At 44.4% G+C, this 23,604-nt stretch overlaps 1 protein-coding gene and 1 non-coding gene across 3 annotated transcripts; both read right to left on the reverse strand.

Moving 5' to 3' along the window:
* Positions 1–3,383: 3,383 nt before the first annotated feature.
* PCMTD2 (protein-L-isoaspartate (D-aspartate) O-methyltransferase domain containing 2) lies at positions 3,384–23,313 on the reverse strand. Of its 2 annotated transcripts, none has more exons than XM_077252951.1 (6): positions 23,196–23,313; positions 11,653–11,989; positions 9,286–9,388; positions 8,478–8,649; positions 7,046–7,169; positions 3,384–6,170 (listed from the first exon to the last, which is right to left on the reverse strand). In XM_077252951.1, the coding sequence occupies exons 2-6, from the start codon at positions 11,957–11,959 to the stop codon at positions 5,803–5,805; spliced, it is 1,074 nt and encodes a 357-aa protein (XP_077109066.1). In that variant the 5' UTR covers positions 11,960–11,989; positions 23,196–23,313; the 3' UTR covers positions 3,384–5,802. The 2 variants fall into 2 exon arrangements, with proteins under 2 accessions (XP_077109066.1, XP_077109067.1); XM_077252952.1 differs by having other exon boundaries at positions 23,122–23,284.
* On the reverse strand, positions 21,672–21,811 carry LOC143770866 (small Cajal body-specific RNA 16). The gene has a single exon (XR_013214774.1).
* Positions 23,314–23,604: the final 291 nt, after the last annotated feature.

Here is a 23,604-nt window from a genome sequence, read left to right on the forward strand (position 1 = left end):
AGTAAAGATTTCCTAGAAGTGGAGGCCACTGCTGCATCCACCTTCGGGGCTTTTAACCATATGGAGAAATCTTCGTCATTAAAGGGATAGCGTCTTTTTGACGAAGACGGTAATCCTCTTTGTCCCTGGCTTTCCCACTCCTTTTTTACTACATTTTTTATTGCTGGAATTACAGGAAAGGAAGTTTTTTTTCTTCTCTGACAGGCCTGCAAACATCACGTCCTGTGGAGTTTTAGTGTCCTCAATACCCATGGTGTTACAAACTGATCTTACTAAATTATCGATACTGTCTGTGGGAAAGCATGTATCTCGCTCATCATCTGAGGAGATGATATTTTGGGACCCATCCGAATCTTTATCCTCAATGTCAGAGGACTGCTCAGGCCTAGGGGAGTTATATTTTTTCCTACTCTCGGGAATTTTTTCTGAGCTTCGGAAGGCCCGCAATTCTTCTCTGATCATACTCCTTATATCTTCCGACCTTACTGAAGATTCCTCACGTAAGGTGGATTCGATGCAAGGCTGGCAAAGCTTCTTTAAATAATTATCGGGGAGCGGCTGAGAGCATAAAGCACATTGTATGTGTTTGGTTTTCCCCGTTCTTTTTGCCTAAGGAATATAGACAAAGAGGGGGAGTATAATCAGCCTAAAAAGGGTACAGACACACTCACCCAGTGAGGTTGTTGTTACAATACCGGCTGATGAGGAGGAGACGGAGGCACAGATGGAACCGACCGGCCTGATTTTTTTGTCTCTGGCGTTCTTAGAAGAAGATCTGCGGCTGCTGCTTGTGTGGCTGCCAGGTGTAATAGCGGTGACTTCAGATGAAGCCATCGCCGGGTCCTGCGGAGATGCCATGATGGACGCCGGAGGATCAGTGCCGGCGTCCTATTCTAATGGGGGCCGCCATCTTGCTTCCTGCCGCACCCGGAAGTGACCGCTACATCCGGGTCGCGGCTCTGCTGTATGCGCCTGCGCCTCCACCAGCTTCAGCGCAGGCGCCGTCCCTCCTGACTCACCCCGGAAGTTCACAATACTGCTTCCGGGGGACAATACACCGGACCCACGCTGCCTGCGCACCATACGAGATGGCGCCACAGGATCCCTTACCCCAGCGAGTCGGTCCCTGCAGGTCCGCTGGGTGGATCTTCGTGAGCCAGGCGACTCCCCGGACCCGGCCTCACGGTACCTGCCAGCAGAGGGGGGAAACTGCCATAGGACCCCCGACGCTGCTTCCAGCTTCTGGAGCCCTTGCCGTCCCATAAAGGTAAACTGCGCAAGCAGCATCCAGGCTGGGTATCCTCTTCTCTCCAAGCGTCTCCCGTAGGAACGGGAAACCAACTGTGGGAGCGAGGGGGACCGCCCCTTTTATCTCTCCATAGGGTTTCCTGTTCCTAGGGGCAGATCCCCTCTCTCAAGTGGGTGCTGTCGTGGCGAAGAGAAAAGAGTACATTTATAACGTGCCAGTAATACTCCCTTGTTCTTGAGTGCGACATGCCCATATAGACTGCTTTAGAGGGTTGATCCTACTGTCCGATCAATGTTTAGAATAGAATTTAAATTAAGGTACATTTACCTTTTTCTCACGACTGTATATGTACTAAACAATATATTTTAAGTACATCTCTTCATATATTTTGATGTCCCCACTTTGTACACTCCACAACCCAAAGATGAATGCCAAAAAGGTGGAGTCTGCTGCCGAAGGAGAAAATGTCCGTTTTGTACATTGCAGGTGAATGACAGAATGAGGCTTCAGGTTGCACAGGTGTTCTCAGGTCTGTCCACCTACTCCAGTACTTACCTGGTGAGTTTTATTGCTTTATTGCCAAGTAGACAGAATATACTTTAACATCTGCCCTGCCATCTTCTTCCCTCCATTACTGTGCTGCCGGGACAAGACGTTGTGCAAGAAGCAAAGCTTTAAAGGGAACCTGTCACCCCGTTTTTTCGGTATGAGATAAAAATACTGTTAAATAGGGCCTGAGCTGAGCATTACAATAGTGTAGTTTGTGGACCCCGATTCCCCACCTATGCTGCCGAAATACGTTACCAAAGTAGTCGTTTTCGCCTGTCAATCAGGCTGGTCTGGTCAAAAGGGCGTGTTGTCTTCCCCCAGATTTTGCGTAGTTTTCCGTTGGTGGCGTAGTGGTGTGCGCATGCCCAAGGTTCAGAATCCTCTGCCAGGGGATTTAAAAGAGCGCGCTGTTCGTTATTTCATTGGTGATCGGTGGGCGCGGCCATCTTCCTTTGGCCGCGCGTGCGCAGAAGCGGCGCTCTGCTGGCCGCGGCGCTCTGCTGGCCGCGGCTTCAGGAAAATGGCCGCGGGATGCCGCGCGTGCGCAGATGGATATCGCGGCGGCCATTTTCCTGAAGCCGCGGCCAGCAGAGCGCCGCTTCTGCGCACGCGCGGCCAAAGGAAGATGGCCGCGCCCACCGATCACCAATGAAATAACGAACAGCGCGCTCTTTTAAATCCCCTGGCAGAGGATTCTGGACCTTGGGCATGCGCACACCACTACGCCACCAACGGAAAACTACGCAAAATCTGGGGGAAGACAACACGCCCTTTTGACCAGACCAGCCTGATTGACAGGCGAAAACGACTACTTTGGTAACGTATTTCGGCAGCATAGGTGGGGAATCGGGGTCCACAAACTACACTATTGTAATGCTCAGCTCAGGCCCTATTTAACAGTATTTTTATCTCATACCGAAAAAACGGGGTGACAGGTTCCCTTTAATAATGCTTAGTTGTACTTTTTTTAGTGAGGACAAAGTCTCATACATGAAGATTCGGGAACCCGTCCACATTGAGCCGTGCTCCAAACAGTTGACTACTGTGGCAAAAAAAAAAATGACCTCGGCCCCATGTGATTCAGCCCGAGCGCAGACGGTAGCGAGTTGATGCAATAGCTACATGTTGCAGATGGGCTGCCACCATTGCAGCCATGTCAGTAAGGCTAGGTTCCCATTGCGTTAATGGGATAGCGCTAACGGACAGCGTTGCACGGCGAAATTAATGCCGTGCACTGCGTCCGTTAGCGCTCCCATTGCCGGCAATGTTAGAGCGCATTGCTAGCGCGTGTCATTTTCGGCACGCGCTAGCGATGTGCCGGTCTTTTGTAGCGCGCCTCGGACGCTGCTTGCAGCGTCCGCGGCGCGCCAGAGGTCCGTTCCCCGCTCTCGCAGATCGGGGATCTGCGAGAGCGGGGACGTTAACGCGACCCCTGAACGCGGCCCCGAAAAAGACATTGCGTTAGCGCAATCCGCTAGCGCTCGCGCTAAACGGATTGCACTAACGCAATCTGAACCTAGCCTAAGGAGCAGCCTGTATCTCATTCTCAGAAATCTATTAAAAAAAAGACACTGATACAAAAGAAAAGGGTAGAAAAAAAACCACATTTATATTTAAAGGCTACATAAAATATACAAACAAAAAAATATTAGCACAAGTAATACAGCACACAAGTTGTAAAGTCAATATTAACCAAACAGCACAAATAGAAGAAATTTAAAAAAAACAAAACTGCCATTTGGCACTGAAGCCTTATAATGAGTCGAACCCAAACGGCAAAAGGAGAAGTTTACCTAAACCACTTCACCACAACACCGTGCTGTTCTCCATGGCATCAAGGGATGTGGACAATTACCGCCATTGCCCCTTAAGTACTCACATATTAAAGGCTTAACCTAAAAAGGGTTGGCTTGCTTTGGGGGTCAATTGTTTTGTGTGTAACTTAATGCATGTATTTTGAACAAACAAAATAACTTATGCTATTAGGTTTAATTACAAATTTTGCAGCGTTTGGCTTTTAGAGGCTTTTTTGGTTCCGGCTAATGCAATTTTAATTTAGTATGTGGCCATATCATAGGAGCTGAGAGGAGCTTAAAAATGTCAGATTGAACAAAAAAAAATTGCTCCCAAATTTGTTCAACCCCTTTAAGTATGAAAGAACTTAAAGGTTGATAACATAACATGTTAGGTCCCTTTCAACCACATTAAATACTGCCCAGAGCAGACTTTTTTTGTTGCTTTATTTCTAGATACCTTAAACCATACCGGTGACTCACACAAAACGGCTTTTAACACAATTGACAAAGCACTTCTACTGACAAAGCACACCCTCACTCATAGATGAACCCCTACAGAGGCTGGATGTAGCATAATGATATGCTAAACATAAGGTCACACAATAGTTAGTTTTAAAGCTCCCCCTTGTGGCTGAACTTCAGCACAACACACTACTGAATTGCCTAATACCCCCAAGAATGTAAGGCAGCTGTACTGGAGTATGGCAGGCTGTGCTGACCTACTGTCCACAGTATATAGCCATGTAATCTAGGGCCCCCTTGTGGTCACAACCAAGTACAGCAGGCTGCATTGATTTGTTGATTATACACAATTCAGGTCAAAGGGCTGTTTTCAGAAAAATCCTCTCTGCCAGGGAGTCTGTCATTCAAGAACAGCATTTTTTTTCCTCCCTCTTTCCAAATCCATGCAGAGTCCGTTGCTGCTCCAGCTGTCTATTGTCTGCAGTGTGGACGTCCCGTCAACAGCGCTTCAGGTAATCGGCAAGCTTAGCGGCTTGTGTCGTATTCATGGATACAGCTGCTTGGCTGCAGCACTTTCTATGTGATGTCATCATTGCAGATAACAACAGACACCTGCTAACTAAACTCAGCACTGGACCCGGAAAGGGTGAGTAAGGGACAATTTTATTTATATCTTTTTTTTTATACAACATAGTATCTTAAGACAACTTTACTGTAAATGGAAAAGCAGTTTAATCTCCAATTCACTTCTTGGGTAAAGTACATAAGCAATGATTACCTCATCAAGTGTACATTGTGTCTTATTGGGATCTGTGAAGTCCAATAAGCTATTCAGCACTTTTCATTAAAAAAAACAACAAACAACAAATAAAAATACAAATATATACATAGAAGTCATGCTGTCATTCTAAGCTTGAGCCACCAGGGGGAGACAACAGCTGTTTACAACCCTTTTCAGTCCTCTAGATTCGGAATGGCATCATATAGGACATGTGCGCCTTCTGAATGATAGGCTGCTCTGCCCGGCATTCTCAGAAGGTACAAGGCAGAAGTATTCACACTGACATTGTAGATTATGTATTCAATGACGGATACCGGTACTTGCAGAATGATCCAGTATAGAAAAAAAAATCTCACTTGAAAAATAGTGCATAGTTTGCGTGACGTCAGCCATGTAATGCTACAACCAAGGCATATGAAGCTCCATCATGCTTACCCGAAATAAACAGCTTATTATTTCTATTAAATGTTTTATCCATTATCTGTAATAAAGGATTGCTCCATCACTGAGGCCTCCGAATGGAAGTCTAGGGCAACATCTAGGCAGAATGCAAAATTAAGTTCTGGTGGATGTCCAAGCATAGGACGCAGTAGTACCTAAATATCACATGGTGCTTCGGATAAAACACTTTAGATACTCTGTGTCTATGACCTAATGCTATACTAAGTGCGGAACATGGGGAAAAAATAAAAAGTTGTGCTTATCAAGGACTGCTCGGGTCTTCAAGAGAAGAGTACTCAGTTCCTTACTTACGCCAACAATGGAAAGATTTGCCAAAGACACCGAACATTTTGGATTCTAGGAAAAGTATTCCCTGGTTGCTCTGACAACTGAAAATAAAGAGAAATGATGGTCAAAACGGGCAGCAGGTCTGGCCATCTTCCCCATAAGACCAGATGAGTCAGTTTCAGGGTTAAAAAATCAAAAATGAGTCACGACAGCCAGCAGCCATATTGTCCTGGAGTTTATTTCTCACGGTAGTAGAGTAGATAGCATTTCAGAGGATCTGGAAGAGGCAGGCTCAGGATCTTCTTTCGGAGAAAATTAACAGGAGGGTCTGACTTTGTACCATTGACGACTCGCTGTGCCGCCTCCTCCACGTCGTCGTAATTGTTGTTGTCGTCAAAGGGGTTTGGAGTGCGGCTGTCAAACACGTCTTGGTCCAGAAAGTCTATGGTCTCCTTTTGGTGCCGCCGACTCCGTCTCAAGCGAGGTTTGTGCAGGTCGTGTGGAGTAGCGCTTCTGTGGTTTGACGGCCGTTTCAGGATATTCCTAATATGCTTCCTGATGGCAAACCGAGCCAACTCTTGAAGTGAGCGCACGTTTGGAGGAGCTAAGGAAAGAAAGAAGCTGGATTCAATTTATGACTAGAAGGTTCAGTGCAGCTCATAGAATTTGTTACATAACTCAATATTGGATGCAAATAGATTCAACCATGTTGTTCATTTTATGAATAGAAATGTGAAAGGGTCATTTTCCTCCTCATCCAGTAGCCCAAAGGCTCTACATAAAATATAATGGGGTGTATAATAGGAAGGGAGGGGATATGCAACAGCTAAAAAGGAGGCAAAGAATGTAAAGGAGTATTCCCATCTACAAAATCATATCTCAAAATGTAGTAGGTGTGGTAGTAGTAATAATAATAGCAAACATCCATTTAAAAATATAATATAGTCCTTCTGATTAACTATGTCGCTTAACAAATTGTGCAGGTATTGCAGTAGCTTAGGTATCCATGATTACAACCACTAGCAACTGTCACTATATGAGTGGTCATAACCATGGATACTTAAGCTACTGCAATGCCTGCACACGGGGTAAGCAACATAGAACAACTATACTACAATTCTAATTGGAGGTATTCGCTAATATTATTAATCACACCTATTGCATATTGGGATAGTATATTGGAGATGGGAATACTCCTTTAAGACAACTTGGGCTGTGTTCACATCTGCACTGGAGGCTTTTCAGTCAAAGGTTCAGTCTATCAGGTGTCACTTGTGGCTGTGAAGTGACAGAAGAGCAATTTCTGTGAATAAACCACAGATACAGGGTGGATAATATCTGCACTATATCTATAGTTTACCAAGTAGTCATTTCGTTTTTTGTTTTCCCACCTTTTAACTATAAATGCCCTTTAACGAAGACAGGGGAAGAAGGGAAAAAAACAAACAAAAACCCTCACACATCTGTAACCGCACTTACGCAGATGGAGCGGGTGTCTCCTTCCAGTTATCATTTTACTTGGTTGCACTAGAGGAGCGAATGACACAGCCAGGATCTTCTTGGTCTCCCAGCTTGTTAGACCTGTGCGAGTTATCTTTGTAAGCTGCATAAAAGGGGAATCGAAGAAAAAAAAAAAAAGATCAAATAAAAGCCCTTACAACAAACAGCCACAACGCAATCAATTAATATACACGGTTGTGTCTTTTCAACAGCTAAGCCACCTCCCTCTCTAGCATGGCTGATGCATAGGCCAGCCTCCTTCAAGACAGTAAGGCCGGGGTCACACTTGTCTGTAATATGGACGAGTGCTATGCGATAAAAATTCGCATAGAACTCGGACCAATGTTAATTTGTGGGGCAGCTCCCATCATCCGTTTTTTTCTCGTCCGTATTATACTTGCGAGTGAAATCTCAGCATGCTGCGCTTGTCTGCGTATCTCAACTGAGAAACGCCAATGCAAGTCTATGGTGGCGAGGGGAAAAAAAAAAAATAATAATAAAAAAAAAAAAAAAAAAAAAAAAAAAAAATCGCACAGCACACGGATCATCAGTGTGACTTGCGAGAAATTCTCAGGCATTGGGCAGGTGACAGGAATGGCTCAGCCATTATTTGCTCATTTTGCAGGAGTGTGAGAAAATCTCACCATACGGATGAGAAAAAAAGCATCCTGGCATTGCACATGGATGACATACGGATCACCATACGGAGAACATTTGTGCGATTCTCAGCAGACAAAATCGGACAGATTTTTCATACATTGTGTGTGACTCCAGCCTTATTCTGATGAGCACAAGGTGGAAGTAGAGCTGCAAGCACTAATACATAGGGGAGGAAACAAAAGCTGTCCCAAACCTTGTACATCAGTGCTTGCAGTTCCATATTTTATTTATTTTTTTTAAATCAGACAAATATCAAAAGTCTTGAGATCTAATTCCAAAAAGACGTCCTCGTATAGTCTTCGGGAGCGTGCCACTTTCCTGCCTCCTAGAGAAAATGGTCTGCTACTGATTGACTCTTCAGACCACCAGTATGTATGCTCTCATCGCTGTCCTGAACTTAAAGAATAACCGTCATTTTATATTTAATTTCATAAATCAAAAGACCATATAAAATAAGATACTTTGCAATATATCTTATCAGAGAAATCAGCTTCCTTCTCTCACAGCACTGATCATTCATTTTCTAAATTCTCAATTCAATGGAAAAATCTGCAGCACACAATACAAATTAAAAATCCCACCGTTCTTGATAATGAACAGTATTTATAATAAGGGTTAACTGCAAAAACACCCATATTTCCTAAGAAAAAATAAATTACGTTGGAAGCTCTGTATCAGGAAAAACATGGATCTTTAACGTCTTGATATTTTGTTACAGAAGTCAATCAGGGCAGAATTCCGAAACGACTACCTTTTCTTCAAGTGGCATGACGAGGATGCCGCCTACTTTCAGCAGGTTTTTCATATATTCTTCATGTTCTTTCTGTACTCCGGCTCCACAGTACACGCGATCGTAAGCCAAGGATTCGAGTGCGATTTCCAGACAGTTCCCAGCCACAAAGGACGGCTCACAAAAGTCAAACCTTGTGGAGGAAGACATACATGAAAACCGTTAAAAAGAAAAAAAAAATGTTTTTATTCAGCAGTCAGTTTTCGATCGAGTAGTAAGAACCAGTGATGGTGCCAGAGAGGACGACCTCCAACCACTGTTATTAGGTACTGTATAGTAAATAGTTTTATAGATGGCACAGGACATACACGTATCCGTATCGCCTTCACGTTTACATATGGACATGTCATTTGTCTGTCCTGCTTTATAAAACAGACAAATAGAATTAAATGTCCATTACAGATGCATTGTGTAACTGATGCAAGCAACAGCGGAGCGGCCCCATTGATTATGAGGTCGGTTGCGTTAATGTTTTTAAAACAGAAGAAAAAAAAAAAAAAAAAAAGGGCATCAAGCCCCTTCGATCTAAAAACAGAGAAATAGACCCCAAACAGACCCCATAATAATCAATAGGGACACTCTGCTTCCGTTTACATTGGTTATGGAACTCATCCATTTGGGACATTAAATTCAGTTTTTTACTGATCCTAAAACGTAACAGACATTTGGAATGTTCTAAATGGGAATGTGAACAGAGCACTACCAATGTGGTTTACAGCCAATGCTCCTATAAATCTGGAACCCTATAGGCCATAGACAGTAGTCTTACTTGTCAAAGCTGTCGCTTGTGCGGATGAATTGATCCAGCTTTTCTTTTGCAAATTCAATGACGTCTGGATGAATCTCTACTCCGTGGTTCATTCCAAAAGGTCCTGAAGTTAGAGAAAAAGCATGTTTCGGTCAGCATTGGGATTTAACTTCTCAAAAAAAAATATAAATAAATAAATCTAAAAACAGATTCTATATGCAATACAATAAAAGAGCTGCTGTGGGAAATCGAGAGGGACAGCAGCTCCAATTAGACCGATTGTCTGTCTACCCTTCTAGTTTGGATCAATTTGCTCAAATAATATTCTATATTTTGTTACAGTCAGTGCTATCCAGTACTAATTCATCCAACGTACTGTCTGAAAAGAATATCTAATCAATGGAAAATAAGGACCGACACTTTCCAATATCGCTGCTTGCCCTTAGTGATTGTTACATATGTACCATACAATGATCCCAATGCATGTAATCTATATAGTCAGTCTGTGCTGTCCTGGACTTGAGAATTGTGGCTTCTACCTACGCTAGAGATGAGCAAATCAGACAAAAGTCAAATTGGCCCATTTGTTTGGATTTTATCGGGAAATTCGATTTATAAAGAAGACATTCTCAACAAATTTAATATCCCTTAATAAGCCCTGGGGTCATGATGAACGTGAGATGTAAAAATAAGAATACAGTGGTTGCTCTTCTCTCCGGCGGCTCCCTAGCTGGTCCTCCACGACTCTTTTCACTCTAAGGCTACTTTCACACTAGCGTTAACTGCAATACGTCGCAAATGCGTCGTTTTGCCGAAAATACGCATCCAGCAAAAGTTCTTGCTGGATACGTTTTTTCGTCATAGACTAACATTAGCGACGCATTTGCGACGCATTGACAAACGTCGCGTCCGTTTTGCGACGCTTGGGCGTGTGTTAGCGGAGCGTCGGGAGAGAAAAACCTTACATGTAACGTTTTTTGCTCCCGACGGTCCGCTTTTTCCGACCGCGCATGCGCGGCCGGAACTCCGCCCCCACCTCCCCGCAACTCACAATGGGGTAGCGGATGCGTTGGAAAAATACATCCGCTGCCCCCGTTGTGCGGCGGAGACCACGCTAGCGTCGGGAACGTCAGCCCGACGCACAGCGACAGGTCTTTCCCGACGCTAGTGTGAAAGTAGCCTAAGTCCCAGAGTTATTTGCAGTTAACTCCGTGGCCTGCTCACAATCGGAAACTCTGGCTTAGGGCTTGTTCACACGTTGCAGATTCCACTGCGGATTTTTCCGCAGCGGATTTGCAAAACCCGCAGAGCAAAACCGCGGTGATTTTCACTGCGGTTTTTTGTGCGGTTTCTACTGCGGATTCCACTGCGGTTTTCCAACTGCACTTTCCTATTGGTGCAGGTGGTAAACTGCTGCGGAATCCGCAGAAAGAATTGACATGGTACTTCTTTTTTTCCGCAGAAAATCCGCACGGATTTTCCAGTCGAAAAAAGGAAAGTGGGCACAGCGGTTTTTGTTTTCCATAGGGTAACATTGTACTGTACCCTGCATGGAAAACTGATGCGGATCCGCAGCGCCAAATCCGCTGCGGATCCGCAGCAAAAACCGCACCGTGTGAACATAGCCTTAGGCCGAGGTCACACTAGCGAGTGTGATGCGAGTCTCTCGCATCAATACCCGGCACTAGAGTGTGCGGCTGCATAGAAATACATGCAGCCGTACACTCCGGTTCCGAGTGCTGGCGGCAGTGCCAGGTATTGATCCGCGAGTTTCTCGCATCACACTCGCAAGTGTGACCTCGGCCTTAGAGTGAATACTGGACCTGAAATAAATGAATAAATAAATGATGCAACGTAATGGAAGAGCAGAGGATTGGACAGTGGGCAGCCCGAGAGGCGAGTTTTTTTTTTTTGTTTTTTTTTAACCCGTTGCCAGCCTTCTACTGTTCAGCAAGATGACAGCCGCATGTCACCGCTTTATGAATTGAAAGGAAGCAAATTACAAAACAATCTGTATTCTCCAGGATCTAAAATTTTAGAAGAATTCAATTCCACTCAAATAAATTTGCCTATGTCTAGCCTACGCAATTACCTTGTGACTAAACCCTCAGGGCTCTAGGCCTGCTTGAACAACTAAAGGTTTTAGCCTTTAGGTGTAAGGCTACGTTCCCACAATGAGTTTTTACACGGTGTATTTTCGAAAAAACGCAAGTAGTCCATTTTACTTAATGGGTGCAGAAAATGTGTAACCTCAAAAACCTCACCAAAAGCACATAGTGGGAACGTAGCCTTAATGAAAAGGTTTATGTTCACATACAGCAAAGGCAACGTACTATAAAAGAAAAACCCGGTAAACTAAAACAACAAAGAAATGCTGGAGTTACTCACCTAAGATAAGTCCCACCATAGTACTCAGGTATCCAGTACCACTGCCCAAATTCAGGAAGGACTGTCCTGCCTGTAACTCCAGCGACTCCATGACCTCGGAATAAATGCAGGGGGCAGACAGATGGATATTGCCGTGCTTCCAGGCCAAGTCTTTATATGCGATTTCCTTATATTCATCCAGGTAGTAATTTGCCCGGTCAACGGCACGAAAGGCATTCTCCACCCATTCGGAACGGATGTAATGAGAATCCAATAGGTTGTCAATCAGGTCATCGTTATCCTCGCCTGCACTCACCGCTCCTCCCATTTTTTTTCTTTTACTATAGATCTTATACAGCTTTTGAGAGGGAAAAAAAAAGCATTCACATAATAAATGAGTGAAAGATCTCATAGTCATCCTTGTATTTCCAGTGTTATCTGCAAACATTGCAATCAAAAGTATCACACTACAGTCCTGGATCAACAGAATTCTAGCATTTGGAAACATTGAGACTTATTGCTGCAGTATTTTGGCGCTTAGTTTGGAAATCTTTCAAACCTGAACCCCAATAAAACGTTCCAGCTAGGTACTGACATGCCATGGTGACGATAAGTTTGATCGATAGAGGAACAAGTGCATTCAAAGCCATCAAATCACTGAAACTACGGAGTGGGAGCGCTGAGCCTTTGCTTCTTGATTTTTGACAGCTGCAAGCTTGTGCTCCTGTTTCAGCAAACGATGGGGGTGATGTGCAGTGTCCGTGTCTTGCAATAACATCATTGAGAATTTAGGTATTTGCAAGACACTGACACTTGCTCACCTACCACACCACCTGGTGTATTAAGAATATACCTGTACTTATACATGTATCAAATCTTGCAATTATATCACTGTGCGTTTATGTGCCATTCCTGTAAAACATCAGCACTATACATTACGTATTGGACTCTGCTGCCTGTATTTATCAACTCTGCCATGTTGTCTTTTTTGTCCATTGTGTTTCTAATTTTAAAATCCCATGTAAAATTTTAAAAAGGTTGGTCAAATACAAAAATAAATAAATATTTATAAATAAAGACTTCTAAAGATTCTCAGATTATTCTTTGCAAATCTCCAGTTACCTCCAGTAGAGGCGATCCCCACATCCACTATTCTCTATCTCTAAGACCCCTTTCACACTTCCATTTTTTACAATCAGTCACAACCCGCCAAAATGTTGAAAAGACGGATGCTGTGCCGATTGTAAAAAACGTATGCACTGGAGCCGTTTTTTTGACGGTTCCAGTGCATCCTAGAAGGCTATGTGCACACGTTGTGTATGCGTCTTCGCTGAGGTTTTTCGCTGCGAAAACGAATACACAACACAACCCATGATAAAAATAATAAAAAATAAAAATCGGGATATTCTTACCTTCCGGCGTCCCGCGCAGCACCCGCAGCCTTGCCGATGCTCGCTAGACCGCTACGTCATCGGGTCATTTCGCTATGCATCACTGGGAACGGGAGCTGCCAGCAGCATCGGGAAGGCTGAGGGAGACGCCGGAAGGTAAGAATATCACGATTTTTTATTCTCTTTTAATTATTTTTAACATTATATCTTTTTACTATTGATGCTGCATAGGCAGCATCAATAATAAAAAAAAAAGAGAGCGAAAGAGAATTTCCCTGACGGGAAATTCTTCCACACATGCTCAGTTTGAAAAGACGGCATCCGTTGCTGGATTCCTGCTTTTCACAGTCATCGATCCTGCGTCCATAGGCTTCCATTATAGCCAACGACAGGCGGTGCAGGATCCGTCGCCGAGCAATTTTCCGACGCACAGAAAAAAAGTTCCGCTGTGCATTGTCTCCGCCCGATGGACAGAGATTTTACGACGGATCCAGTGCACGTCGGATGAAACGTGTGGCCATCCGTCACAACCCGTCGCTAATACAAGTCTATGAGAAAAAAAAACACCATTTGCTGGATCCGTTTTTTTTTTTTTTTTTTTAACAAAACGATGGATTATGATGGAAAAAGAAAGACGCCCAAGTGTCCCACCTTAACCCCTTCCCCCCCAGCCTGTTTTCACCCTCATGACCGGGCCAATTTTTTTACAATTCTGACCAGTGTCGCTTTATGTGGTAATAACTCAAAAACGCTTCAACGGATTCTAGTGATTCGGAGATTGTTTTTACGGGACACATTGTACTTCATTTTTGTGGATTTGAACTTATTTCTAAAAATATAAAAAACTTTACACAAAAATTTGAAAAATTAGCAATTTTAACCCCTTTCTGACATTAGACGTACTATCAAGTTGAGGAGGTATGCGCCCGTATGACCACCGACGGGATAGTACGTCTAACGCGATCAGCCACGCTCACGAGGGGAGCGCAGCCGAGTGTCAGCGAACTATCACAGCTGTCACGGACCGCTCCTGGCACATTAATATCCGGAACACTGCGATCAAACATGCGTTCCGGCGGCATAGGCAAGCCTCCTGCTGTGCCTGTCAGATCGCAGATCTGTCACAGTGCATTGCAAAGTGTCAGGTCAGCGATCTGACACTTTACTATTATGTCCCACACTGGGACAATGTATACAGAAAAATATTTACATGTGTAAAAAAAAAAAAAAATCCTAATATATATATATATATATATATATATATATATATATATATATATATATATATATATATATATATATATATATATATATATATATATATATATATATATATATATATATATATATATATATATATATATATACACCGTATTTTCCGGCGTATAAGACGACTTTTTAACCCCCGAAAATCTTCTTAAAAGTCGGGGGTCGTCTTATACGCCGGGAATCGTCGTGTACGCCGGTGTATATGGTGGGTGGGGAGGGGGAGTGATCCTGATGACGAGGGGGCGTCTCACAGGAAAGTGAGTAATCCCCATTACCTTATCCTAGCGGTGCAGCGTGGGGGTGTCAGTGCTGGGAGCGGCGGCGGCTGCTGTGTTCTGGTGCGGCGGCTCCTCTTCTGTGTGGGGCCTCTGTGCTGTGAGGTGGCGGCGGCAGCGGCGTATCTTTATCCAGTTGGGGCTCCTCCGGCATCTCCTTAGCCCTGGAGGCCCCGCCGCAACTCCATCGGTGCAATGTGGTGGCCTCCGGGAAAATGGCCGCTGCTCAGATTCAGATCTCGTGTCCCGAGATTTCGGGACGAGATCTGAATCTGAGCAGCGGCCATTTTCCCGGAGGCCACCGCATCGCACCTATTGAGCTGCCTCCGGGAAAATGGCCGCTGCATTGCACCGATGGAGTTGCGGCGGGGCCTCCAGGGCTAAGGAGATGCCGGAGGAGCCCCAACTGGATAAAGATATGCCGCCGCCACCGCCACCTCACAGCACAGAGGCCCCACACAGAAGAGGAGCCGCCGCACCAGAGCACAGCAGCCGCCGCACCAGAGCACAGCAGCCGCCGCACCAGAGCACAGCAGCCGCCGCCGCCACTCCCAGCACTGAGACCCCCACGCTGCACCGCTACGATAAGGTAATGGGGGATACTCGCTTTCCTGTGAGACGCCCCCTCGGCATCAGGATCACTCCCCCCCCCCCCCCCCCAAAAGGCACATATTCACCGGCCCTATAAGACGACATAGGGTGTATAAGAAGACCCCCGACTTTTAAGAAGATTTTATATTTTAACTGGTAAAGTTGGGGGGTCGTCTTATACGCCCAGTCGTCTTATACGCCGGAAAATACGGTATATATATATATATATATATATATATATATATATATATATATATATATATATATATATATATATATATATTTATTGTTCCAATAAATATATTTCTTTATGTAAATAAAAAAACCAATACAATAAAAGTACACATATTTAGTATCGCCGTGTCCGTAACGACTCAACCTGTAAAACTGTCTCACTAGTTAACACCTTCAGTGAACACTGTAAAAAAAATACTCGTACTCACCCGAAGAATAAAACTGCTTTATCAATTTTACCAAACGCAGTAACGGTATAAGCGCCCCCCCACCCCAAAAGAAATTCACAAATTGCTGGTTTTTGTTCATTGTGCCTAACAAAAATTGGAATAAAAAGCAATCAAAAAATGTCATGTGCCCGAAAATGATACCAATAAAAACGTCAACTCGTCCCGCAAAAAACAAGACCTCACATGACTCTGTGGACCAAAATATGGAAAAATTATAACTCTCAGAATGTGGTAACGCAAAAAATATTTTTTTGCAATAAAAAGCGTCTTTTAGTGTGTGACAGTTGCCAAACAAAAACCCCCGCTATGAATAGTAAATCAAACCCCCCATTATCACCGCCTTAGTTAGGGAAAAATAATAAAATAAAAAAAATGTATTTATTTCAATTTTCCCATTAGGGTTAGGGTTGGGGCTAAAGTTAGGGTTGGGGCTAGAATTTGGATTACGTTTACGGTTGGGTTAGGGGTGTGTCGGGGTTAGGGGTATGATTAGGGATGGGATTAGGCTTAGGGGTGTGTTGGGGTTAGGGTTGGAGTTAGAATTGGGAGGTTTCCACTGTTTAGGCACACCAGGGGCTCTGCATAAGCAACATGATGTCCGATCTCAATCCATACAATTCTGCGTTGATACAGTAAAACGGTGATCCTTCCCTTCCGAGCTCTGCCGTGCGCCCAATCAGTGGTTTACCCCCATATATGGGGTATCAGCGTACTCAGGACAAATTGGACAACAACTTTTGGGGTCCAATTTCTCCCGTTACCTTGGAAAAATACAAAACTGGGGGCTAAAAAAATAATTTGTGGAAAAAAAAGGATTTTTTATTTTCACGGCTCTGCGTTATAAACTTTAGTGAAACACTTTGGGGTTCAAAGTGCTCACCACACATCTAGATAAGTTCCTTAGGGGGTCAACTTTCCAAAATGGTGTCACTTGTGGGGGATTTCAATGTTTAGGCACATCAGGGGCTCTGCAAACGCGACATGGCATCCCATCTCAATTCCAGCTAATTTTGCATTGAAAAGTCAAATGGCGCTCCTTCCCTTCTGAGCTCTGCCATGCACCCACACAGTGGTTTACCCCCCACATATGGGGTATCAGCGTACTCAGGACAAATTGCACAACTTTTGGGGTCCAATTTCTCCTGTTACTCTTGGCAAAATAAAACAAATTGGATCAGAAGTAAATTTTATGTGAAAAAAAAGTTAAATGTTCATTTTTTTTTTAAACATTCCAAAAATTCCTGTGAAACACCTGAAGGGTTAATAAACTTTTGAATGTGGTTTTGAGCACCTTGAGGGGGTGCAGTTTTTAGAATGGTGTAAAACTTGGGTATTTTCTATCATATAGGCCCCTCAAAGTGACTTCAAATGTGATGTGGTCCCTAAAAAAAAAAAAAAAAAAAAAAGTGTTGTAAAAATGAGAAATTGCTGGTCAACTTTTAACCCTTATAACTCCCTAACAAAAAAAAAATGTTGTTCCAAAATTCTGCTGATGTAAGGTAGACATGTGGGAAATGTTACTTATTAAGTATTTTGTGTGACATATCTCTGTGATTTAAGGGCATGAAAATTCAAAGTTGGAAAATTTTCAAAATTTTCGCCAAATATCTGTTTTTTTCACAAATAAACTCAAGTAATGTCAAGGAAATTTTACCACTATCATGAAGTACAATATGTCACGAGAAAACAGTGTCAGAATCACTGGGATCCGTTGAAGCGTTCCAGAGTTATAACCTCATAAAGGGACAGTGGTCAGAATTGTAAAACTTGGCCCGGTCATTAACGTGCAAACCACCCTTGGGGGTAAAGGGGTTAAAACTTAAAATTCTTATGAACTTAAACTAGATATTTATATCACACAAAATATAGTCATGGCCAAAGCATTGCCACCCTTGAAATTGTTCTTGAAATTGAATTATTTCTATCCAAAAATTATTGCAACAACACATTTTGTTATACAAGGTTATTTCCTTTGTGTGTATTGGAACACAAAAAAAAAGAGAAAAAAAGGCAAATTGCACGTCGTTTCACACAAAACACAAAGAAGGGCCAGACAAAAATGTTGGCATCCTAAATTTAATATTTGGTTGCACACCCTTTGGAATAAATAACTGCAATCAATTGCTTCGTATAACCATCAACAAGCTTCTTACACCTCTCAACTGGAATTTTGGACCACTTCTTTTGCAAACTGTTCTAGGTCTCTCATATCTGAAAGGTGCCCTCTACCAAGAGCAATTTTAAAAATCTCTCCATAGGTGTTCAATGGGATTTAGATCCGGACTCATTGCTGGTCACTTCACTTTGTTTCAATCCATTTCTGGGTGCTTCTTGAAGTATGTTTGGGGTAATTTTCCTGCTGAAAGACCAATGACCCAGGACACAAACCCAGCTTTTGCCACTGTGCAATATATTGCGACCCAAAAGTCGGCGGCAATCTTCAGATTTCATGATGCGTTGCACATAGTCAAGGCACCCAGTGCCAGATGCAGCAAATCCACCTCAAAACATCTTTGAATCTCCACCATATTTGACTGTAGGCTCTGTGTTCTTTTCTTTGTAGGCCTCATTCTGTTTTCATAAAGCAGTGGAAAGATGTGCTTTAGCAAAGAGCTTGGACTTATCTGTCCACAAGATGCTTTCCCGGAAGGATTTTGGCAAAATGTAGTCTAGCTTTTTTATGTCTTTATGTCAGCAGTGGGGTCTTCCTGGGTCCCTTACCATAGCATTTCATTCAAATGTCAGCGGATAGCTTACGCTGACACGGATGCATCCTGAGCCTGTAAGATAACTTGAATTTCTTTGGAACTTGGTTGGGGCAGCGACAATCTGGCATTGCAACATTTCATCAATTTATCTCCGCCGTCCACGTCCAGAGAGATTAGATACATTGCCATGGGTTGCAAACTTCTTGAGATTATAATGCGCACAGTGTACAAAGGAACATCAAGGTCACTGAAACCTTGAGATTGTTGATATACCGTATTTTTCGGACTATAGGACGCACCGGACTATAAGGCGCACCCAGGTTTTAGAGGTGGAAAATAGGGAAAAAAATATTTGAAGCAAAAAAAATGTGGTAAAATATTTAATAACATAAATAACATACTATTATATATAATAACACCACATATAATAGTATGTTATTATGTTGGAAGCTGCGGGACCAGTGTGGTGTCTGTGAAGTACGATATGAAGACGCTGGAGGGTGAGTATAAGGGCTCATTTCCACGTGCGAGGCACACGTCCGTATCTCGCATGTGGAAACCAAGCTCTGGCGCCGGCACTTTGGAGCGGAGCTGTGCAGCTCCATGTGTTCCTATGCGGTCGCACGCTCCGCTCTGGAGTGCCGGCTCCACAGCTTGGTTTCCACATGCGAGATACGGACGTGTGCCTCGCATGTGGAAATGAGCCCTAAGAATGGGTGCACAGGGCTTATAGTGAAAGCACCACTCCAGCACTGCAAAATAACACTGGAGTGCTGCTTTAAAATCCCATGGGAGAACTATAACTCCCAGCATGTCCTGCAGATCCTATGACATGCTGGGAGTTATAGTTCACCAAAGGAGTGGCAGAGTGCTTTATTGTGTTTTGTAAAGACTGACCTCTTAATTGTGGGAGCCAGCCTGTGGTGAGGTAAAAGCTGGAGCCTCCCATGGCTGCACACACACAGAGCCCTCCCTGTTGTTGTTGCCTTTCCACAGCGCAGGACATAAGAGGAAGCTGCAGATTCTAGTGGGGAGCCTGAAGGACCTGTGATGATGTCAGAAGAGGGAGGGCTCCGAGCTGCCATGAGATGCTCCAGCCCGCCCACTCCTGACATCATCACAGGTCCTCCCTGTGCACCAGACAGCTCAGCGTCCAGCACAGGAAGGTATGCAGCGATCTCCTGGCCCCTGCTGCTGCTGCCTCCTCCTCCCCCGGACACACAGATTCTCCCTGGAATCAGTGCTGGGGAAACTGTGTGTCGCTGCTTAAGTGCAGCATTCATTTGCTGCTCCCGGCTCACCGCTCAGCTGATCGGTGGGCGGGGAGCAGCTAATAAATATTCACTGCACTTAATCAGCGGGGCCATGTGCTTTCCCCAGAAGCTGATTCCGGCAGCCGGGACATCCTGAAGTGGGTAACAGTGCGATCCCACTGGCTGCTGCCCCCCTCCCCACATGCTATATCCGTACTATAAGACGCACCCACACTTTCCTCCCAAATTTGGAGGAAAAAAAGTGAGTCTTATAGTCGGAAAAATACGGTACATGTTTTTGCTACTCCTCTTCCTGTCCTCCATGCTTAGTGTGGCAGACACACAATGCAAAGATTGAGTCAACTTATACACTCTTTTTCTCTGGCGTAATGTGTGATTTTCATATTGCCCACACCGGTTACTTACTACAGGTACGTAACGTCACATGCTTGACAATATTGTGTGGCCCATTTTGGGGTTTTTGTGTGAAAGTATGTCCAATTTGCCTTTTTTTTCCAGTTTTTATTGTGTTGTTCTAATACACACAAAGAAAATAAACAGGTGTATAATAAAGCATATGTAATTGCAATCGTTTTCTCGAAGGAATACAGTATATACTCGAGTATAAGCTGAGACACCTAGTTTTACCACAAAAAAAAAAAAAAAAAAAAATGGGAAAACTTGTTGACTCAAGTATAAGCCAGGTATGAATTGTCCCTTTATCCCGGTCTGCACGGCCCCCCTCATCCCCTTCCCCGGTATGCATGGCCCTCCTCATCCCCATCCCGGTATGCATGGCCCTCCTCATCCCCATCCCGGTATGCATGGCCCTCCTCATCCCCATCCCGGTATGCATGGCCCTCCTCATCCCCATCCCGGTATGCATGGCCCTCCTCATCCCCATCCCGGTATGCATGGCCCTCCTCATCCCCATCCCGGTATGCATGGCCCTCCTCATCCCCATCCCGGTATGCATGGCCCTCCTCATCCCCATCCCGGTATGCATGGCCCTCCTCATCCCCATCCCGGTATGCATGGCCCCTCCTTGCTTTTTTGTGTATTGAGCTGAAGCTTTTATTGGGTACATTTTACATAACATTTGGGATCACATTTATCTTGCTCTCTACTCTGAACACTTACATAGGGATTTTTCTTCTAAATCTCTGAATGACGCGATTGAGATGAAAAGCCTAAGGGAACCATTCACTATAATAGGGCAGCAGAGTTACTCTGGACTCTGTTCAGTGGTGTCCTTTTCAGAGGTCCATAAAACTGCGCAATTATAGGGGATCTTCTGCATGGGGTTCCATCTCAATCACATCTCAGAGATTAAACAAGGAAACCCAGGTGTAGAGCCCAAAATAAATATGAACCGAGTATAACAGTGATCTTTGGGAGGCAGTTTCAACAAATCAACAGCAGGTCACGAATTTTTTTTTCTGGACTATAGGAGAGATATAGATTAACACCTTAAATCCTACTGTACATTTTATTATCACAGCGGCCTCCCTCTAAGTCCTAAGGAGGGAAACAAAACAATCAGGGCCTACAAACTTTGGAAGGCCTTATTTCTAGTCACTGAGGGGATTTTATTTTGCCAAAACATGCTATAAAGACAAGTGAAAAACTGATCCCATAACGTTGTATGGAAGAGTCCCCATTTTTCTAGCTATGGTAATCACCACTGTACCTCAAATCCTTCAACAAGCCAGATTAGGAAAAGCATGGATGGTAAATACTCTCTCACTCAAGCTACGGCAAAGTCTATAACACTAAAGGAAACAGGACCTACAGCCGAATCAGTGTCCCAAATGTCACCCAATCACAGGAGTGAGACTGCCAGGCTGGAGCACACCTTTAAAGGCCAGGATTTGGCATTCTACATATTTACCAGTTTTAGGAGTAGAACCACCAGTACATGCCAGTGACCATAAAGATGATTAGAGCTTTCCCCATTTTGTGTCCCATATACAGTATAAAAGCAGTGAATAGATAATCATAGACTAGAGAAGATTTCAAGGACTTCTGAAAACTAGCCAGAAGCTAAGCTGGGCAGAACGTATTAAGCAAGGCCCGCGGCGCCACCCACAACTGTCTGCAGTATCATACATGGGCACGAGACACTAGGAGATGCCCACACCTGTTACTGCCCAGGACTCCCCTGGGGGATTTCTCTAGGTCAGAGCGAGGCTGTCAGGTACATCAACCAGAAGCTGAAGCCCAGACCACTCAAGAATTGTCTTTTTTTTTTTTTTGCTGACACCATTCTTTGTGCGGTATAAGCAATTAAATGACTTTACTCTTCGGGTCGGTGTGATTACAGCGATGATAGATATTTTTTTTTTAGGTTTGGCTGCTGTTACACACTAAAAATATTTTGAGAGCTGTAATTTCCATTTCTGCAGTCATGGGAAGAGTTGACGTTTCTTTTGGTATCATTTTTGGGCACATAACATTTTTTGATCGCTTTCTATTTCGATTTTTAGGAGGCAGAATGAACAAAAACAGCAATTCGTGAAGTTTTTTTTTTTTATTACGCTGTTCACCGTGTGGTCATAAGGCAGCTTTATTCTTCAGCCCAGGTCGATTACAGTGATAGAACATTATTTTTTTCTTTCATATTTTGCTTATTTTACACAAGGAAAACTTTTATGGTAAAAAAAAAAAAAAAGTGCATTGCTTTATTCTTCGCACCATTTCCGTTGATGGAGCTGTGCAGTGCTCCCTGGGAGGGGGGGGGGGACATACACTGCAGAAAACAACTGTACAGTGTCCCCTGGGAGGAGGGGGGACTCGAAAACAACTGTACAGTGTCCCCTGGGAGAAGGGGGGACTCGAAAACAACTGTACAGTGTCCCCTGGGAGGAGGGAGGGGACACACTGCAGAAAACAATTGTACAGTGCCCCCTGGGAGGAGAGGGGACAACCCCGCAGAGAACAACTGTACAGTGTCCACTGGGAGGAGGGGGGACTCGCTAGAGAAAAAAAAACTGTACAGTGTCCCCTGGGAAGAGGGGACAGGCTGCAGAAAACAACTGTACAGTGTCCACTGGGAAGAGGGGACAGGCTGCAGAAAACAACTGTACAGCGCCCCCAGGGAGCATGGGGGAACACCCTGTAGAAAACAACTGTACAGTGCCCCCTGGGAGGAATAAGGCAAACAAGTGACTTGCACCCCCCCCCCACCTAATAACAATAAAATAGAGCTCCCCCTGCAGGACACAATGGGAATAACAAGTCATTTAGAGCAGTAAATGCTGACCCCGTGCAATGTCTCATCGGGGGAGGGGGCCTGCAGGAAACAAGAGAACCGACCCCCACCACTGACAGGAAATACGTAGCACACCAAAAACAAAAGCCCGCCTCTCCCCCCGAGACACAAGTAGGAATACGTTTGCTAGGGACAGTAGCTACAAATACGAAGTACTGCACTGCGCCCCCTGCAGGACACAAGTCCTGACTGCCTGCAGCACAATACATATGGCATGCGTCTTTCAGAGTTTAGCACTATACCGTCCCCGGACGGCTCGGCGTCTTACCCCGGTGGAGCTCGGTGAGAGGCCGCGTTTGCCGTCGGTGCTCCGTAGCGGCGCGTCCCCCCACACTCGCTCACCTCCTGCTGTAAACACACAAGCAGCTGACCACCCGTGACGTCACCAGACAAGGTAATAAGGTGGGCGTCATTCGTCCGTAACCCCGCCCAACAAAAGCACGGGCTCGCGTCTTTTTTTTTCTTTTTACTGCTCATGCGCCGCCTGAGTCCTGTGCCAGTCACGTGGTGCAGGCCGGCAGATTGAAGGCGGGAAATTATTTTCTCGGTCATAGCGTGCTTCCAAGTCATGAAGAGGATTTGAAGACGACGCTGAGGAGAGACAAGGAGCCCCTCTGAGAACGCACAGGAGACCTCCAAGTTACTTTTTTGCTAGTTTTGGAGCTTAGGAAAACGTTGCTTAAAGGGGACAGTACCTTTAGCAATATTAAGAGTATGCTGGGAATTGTTTCACAAACAGTAATTTGTGTGA

This window comes from Ranitomeya variabilis, chromosome 4 (genome assembly GCF_051348905.1).
Source record: "Ranitomeya variabilis isolate aRanVar5 chromosome 4, aRanVar5.hap1, whole genome shotgun sequence".
Classification (NCBI taxonomy): Eukaryota; Metazoa; Chordata; class Amphibia; order Anura; family Dendrobatidae; genus Ranitomeya; species Ranitomeya variabilis.

What these genes read in the sequence shown, in the direction of transcription:
- PCMTD2 (XM_077252951.1), bottom strand. Translation starts at nt 11,959, where the DNA reads ATGGGAGGAGCGGTGAGTGCAGGCGAGGATAACGATGACCTGATTGAC. An exon ending in TATGGTGGGACTTATCTTAG is followed by an intron (nt 9,389 to 11,652) that starts GTGAGTAACTCC and finishes CTCTAACTTCAG; the next exon opens with GACCTTTTGGAATGAACCAC. An exon ending in TCATGCCACTTGAAGAAAAG is followed by an intron (nt 7,170 to 8,477) that starts GTAGTCGTTTCG and finishes CCTTTTATGCAG; the next exon opens with CTTACAAAGATAACTCGCAC.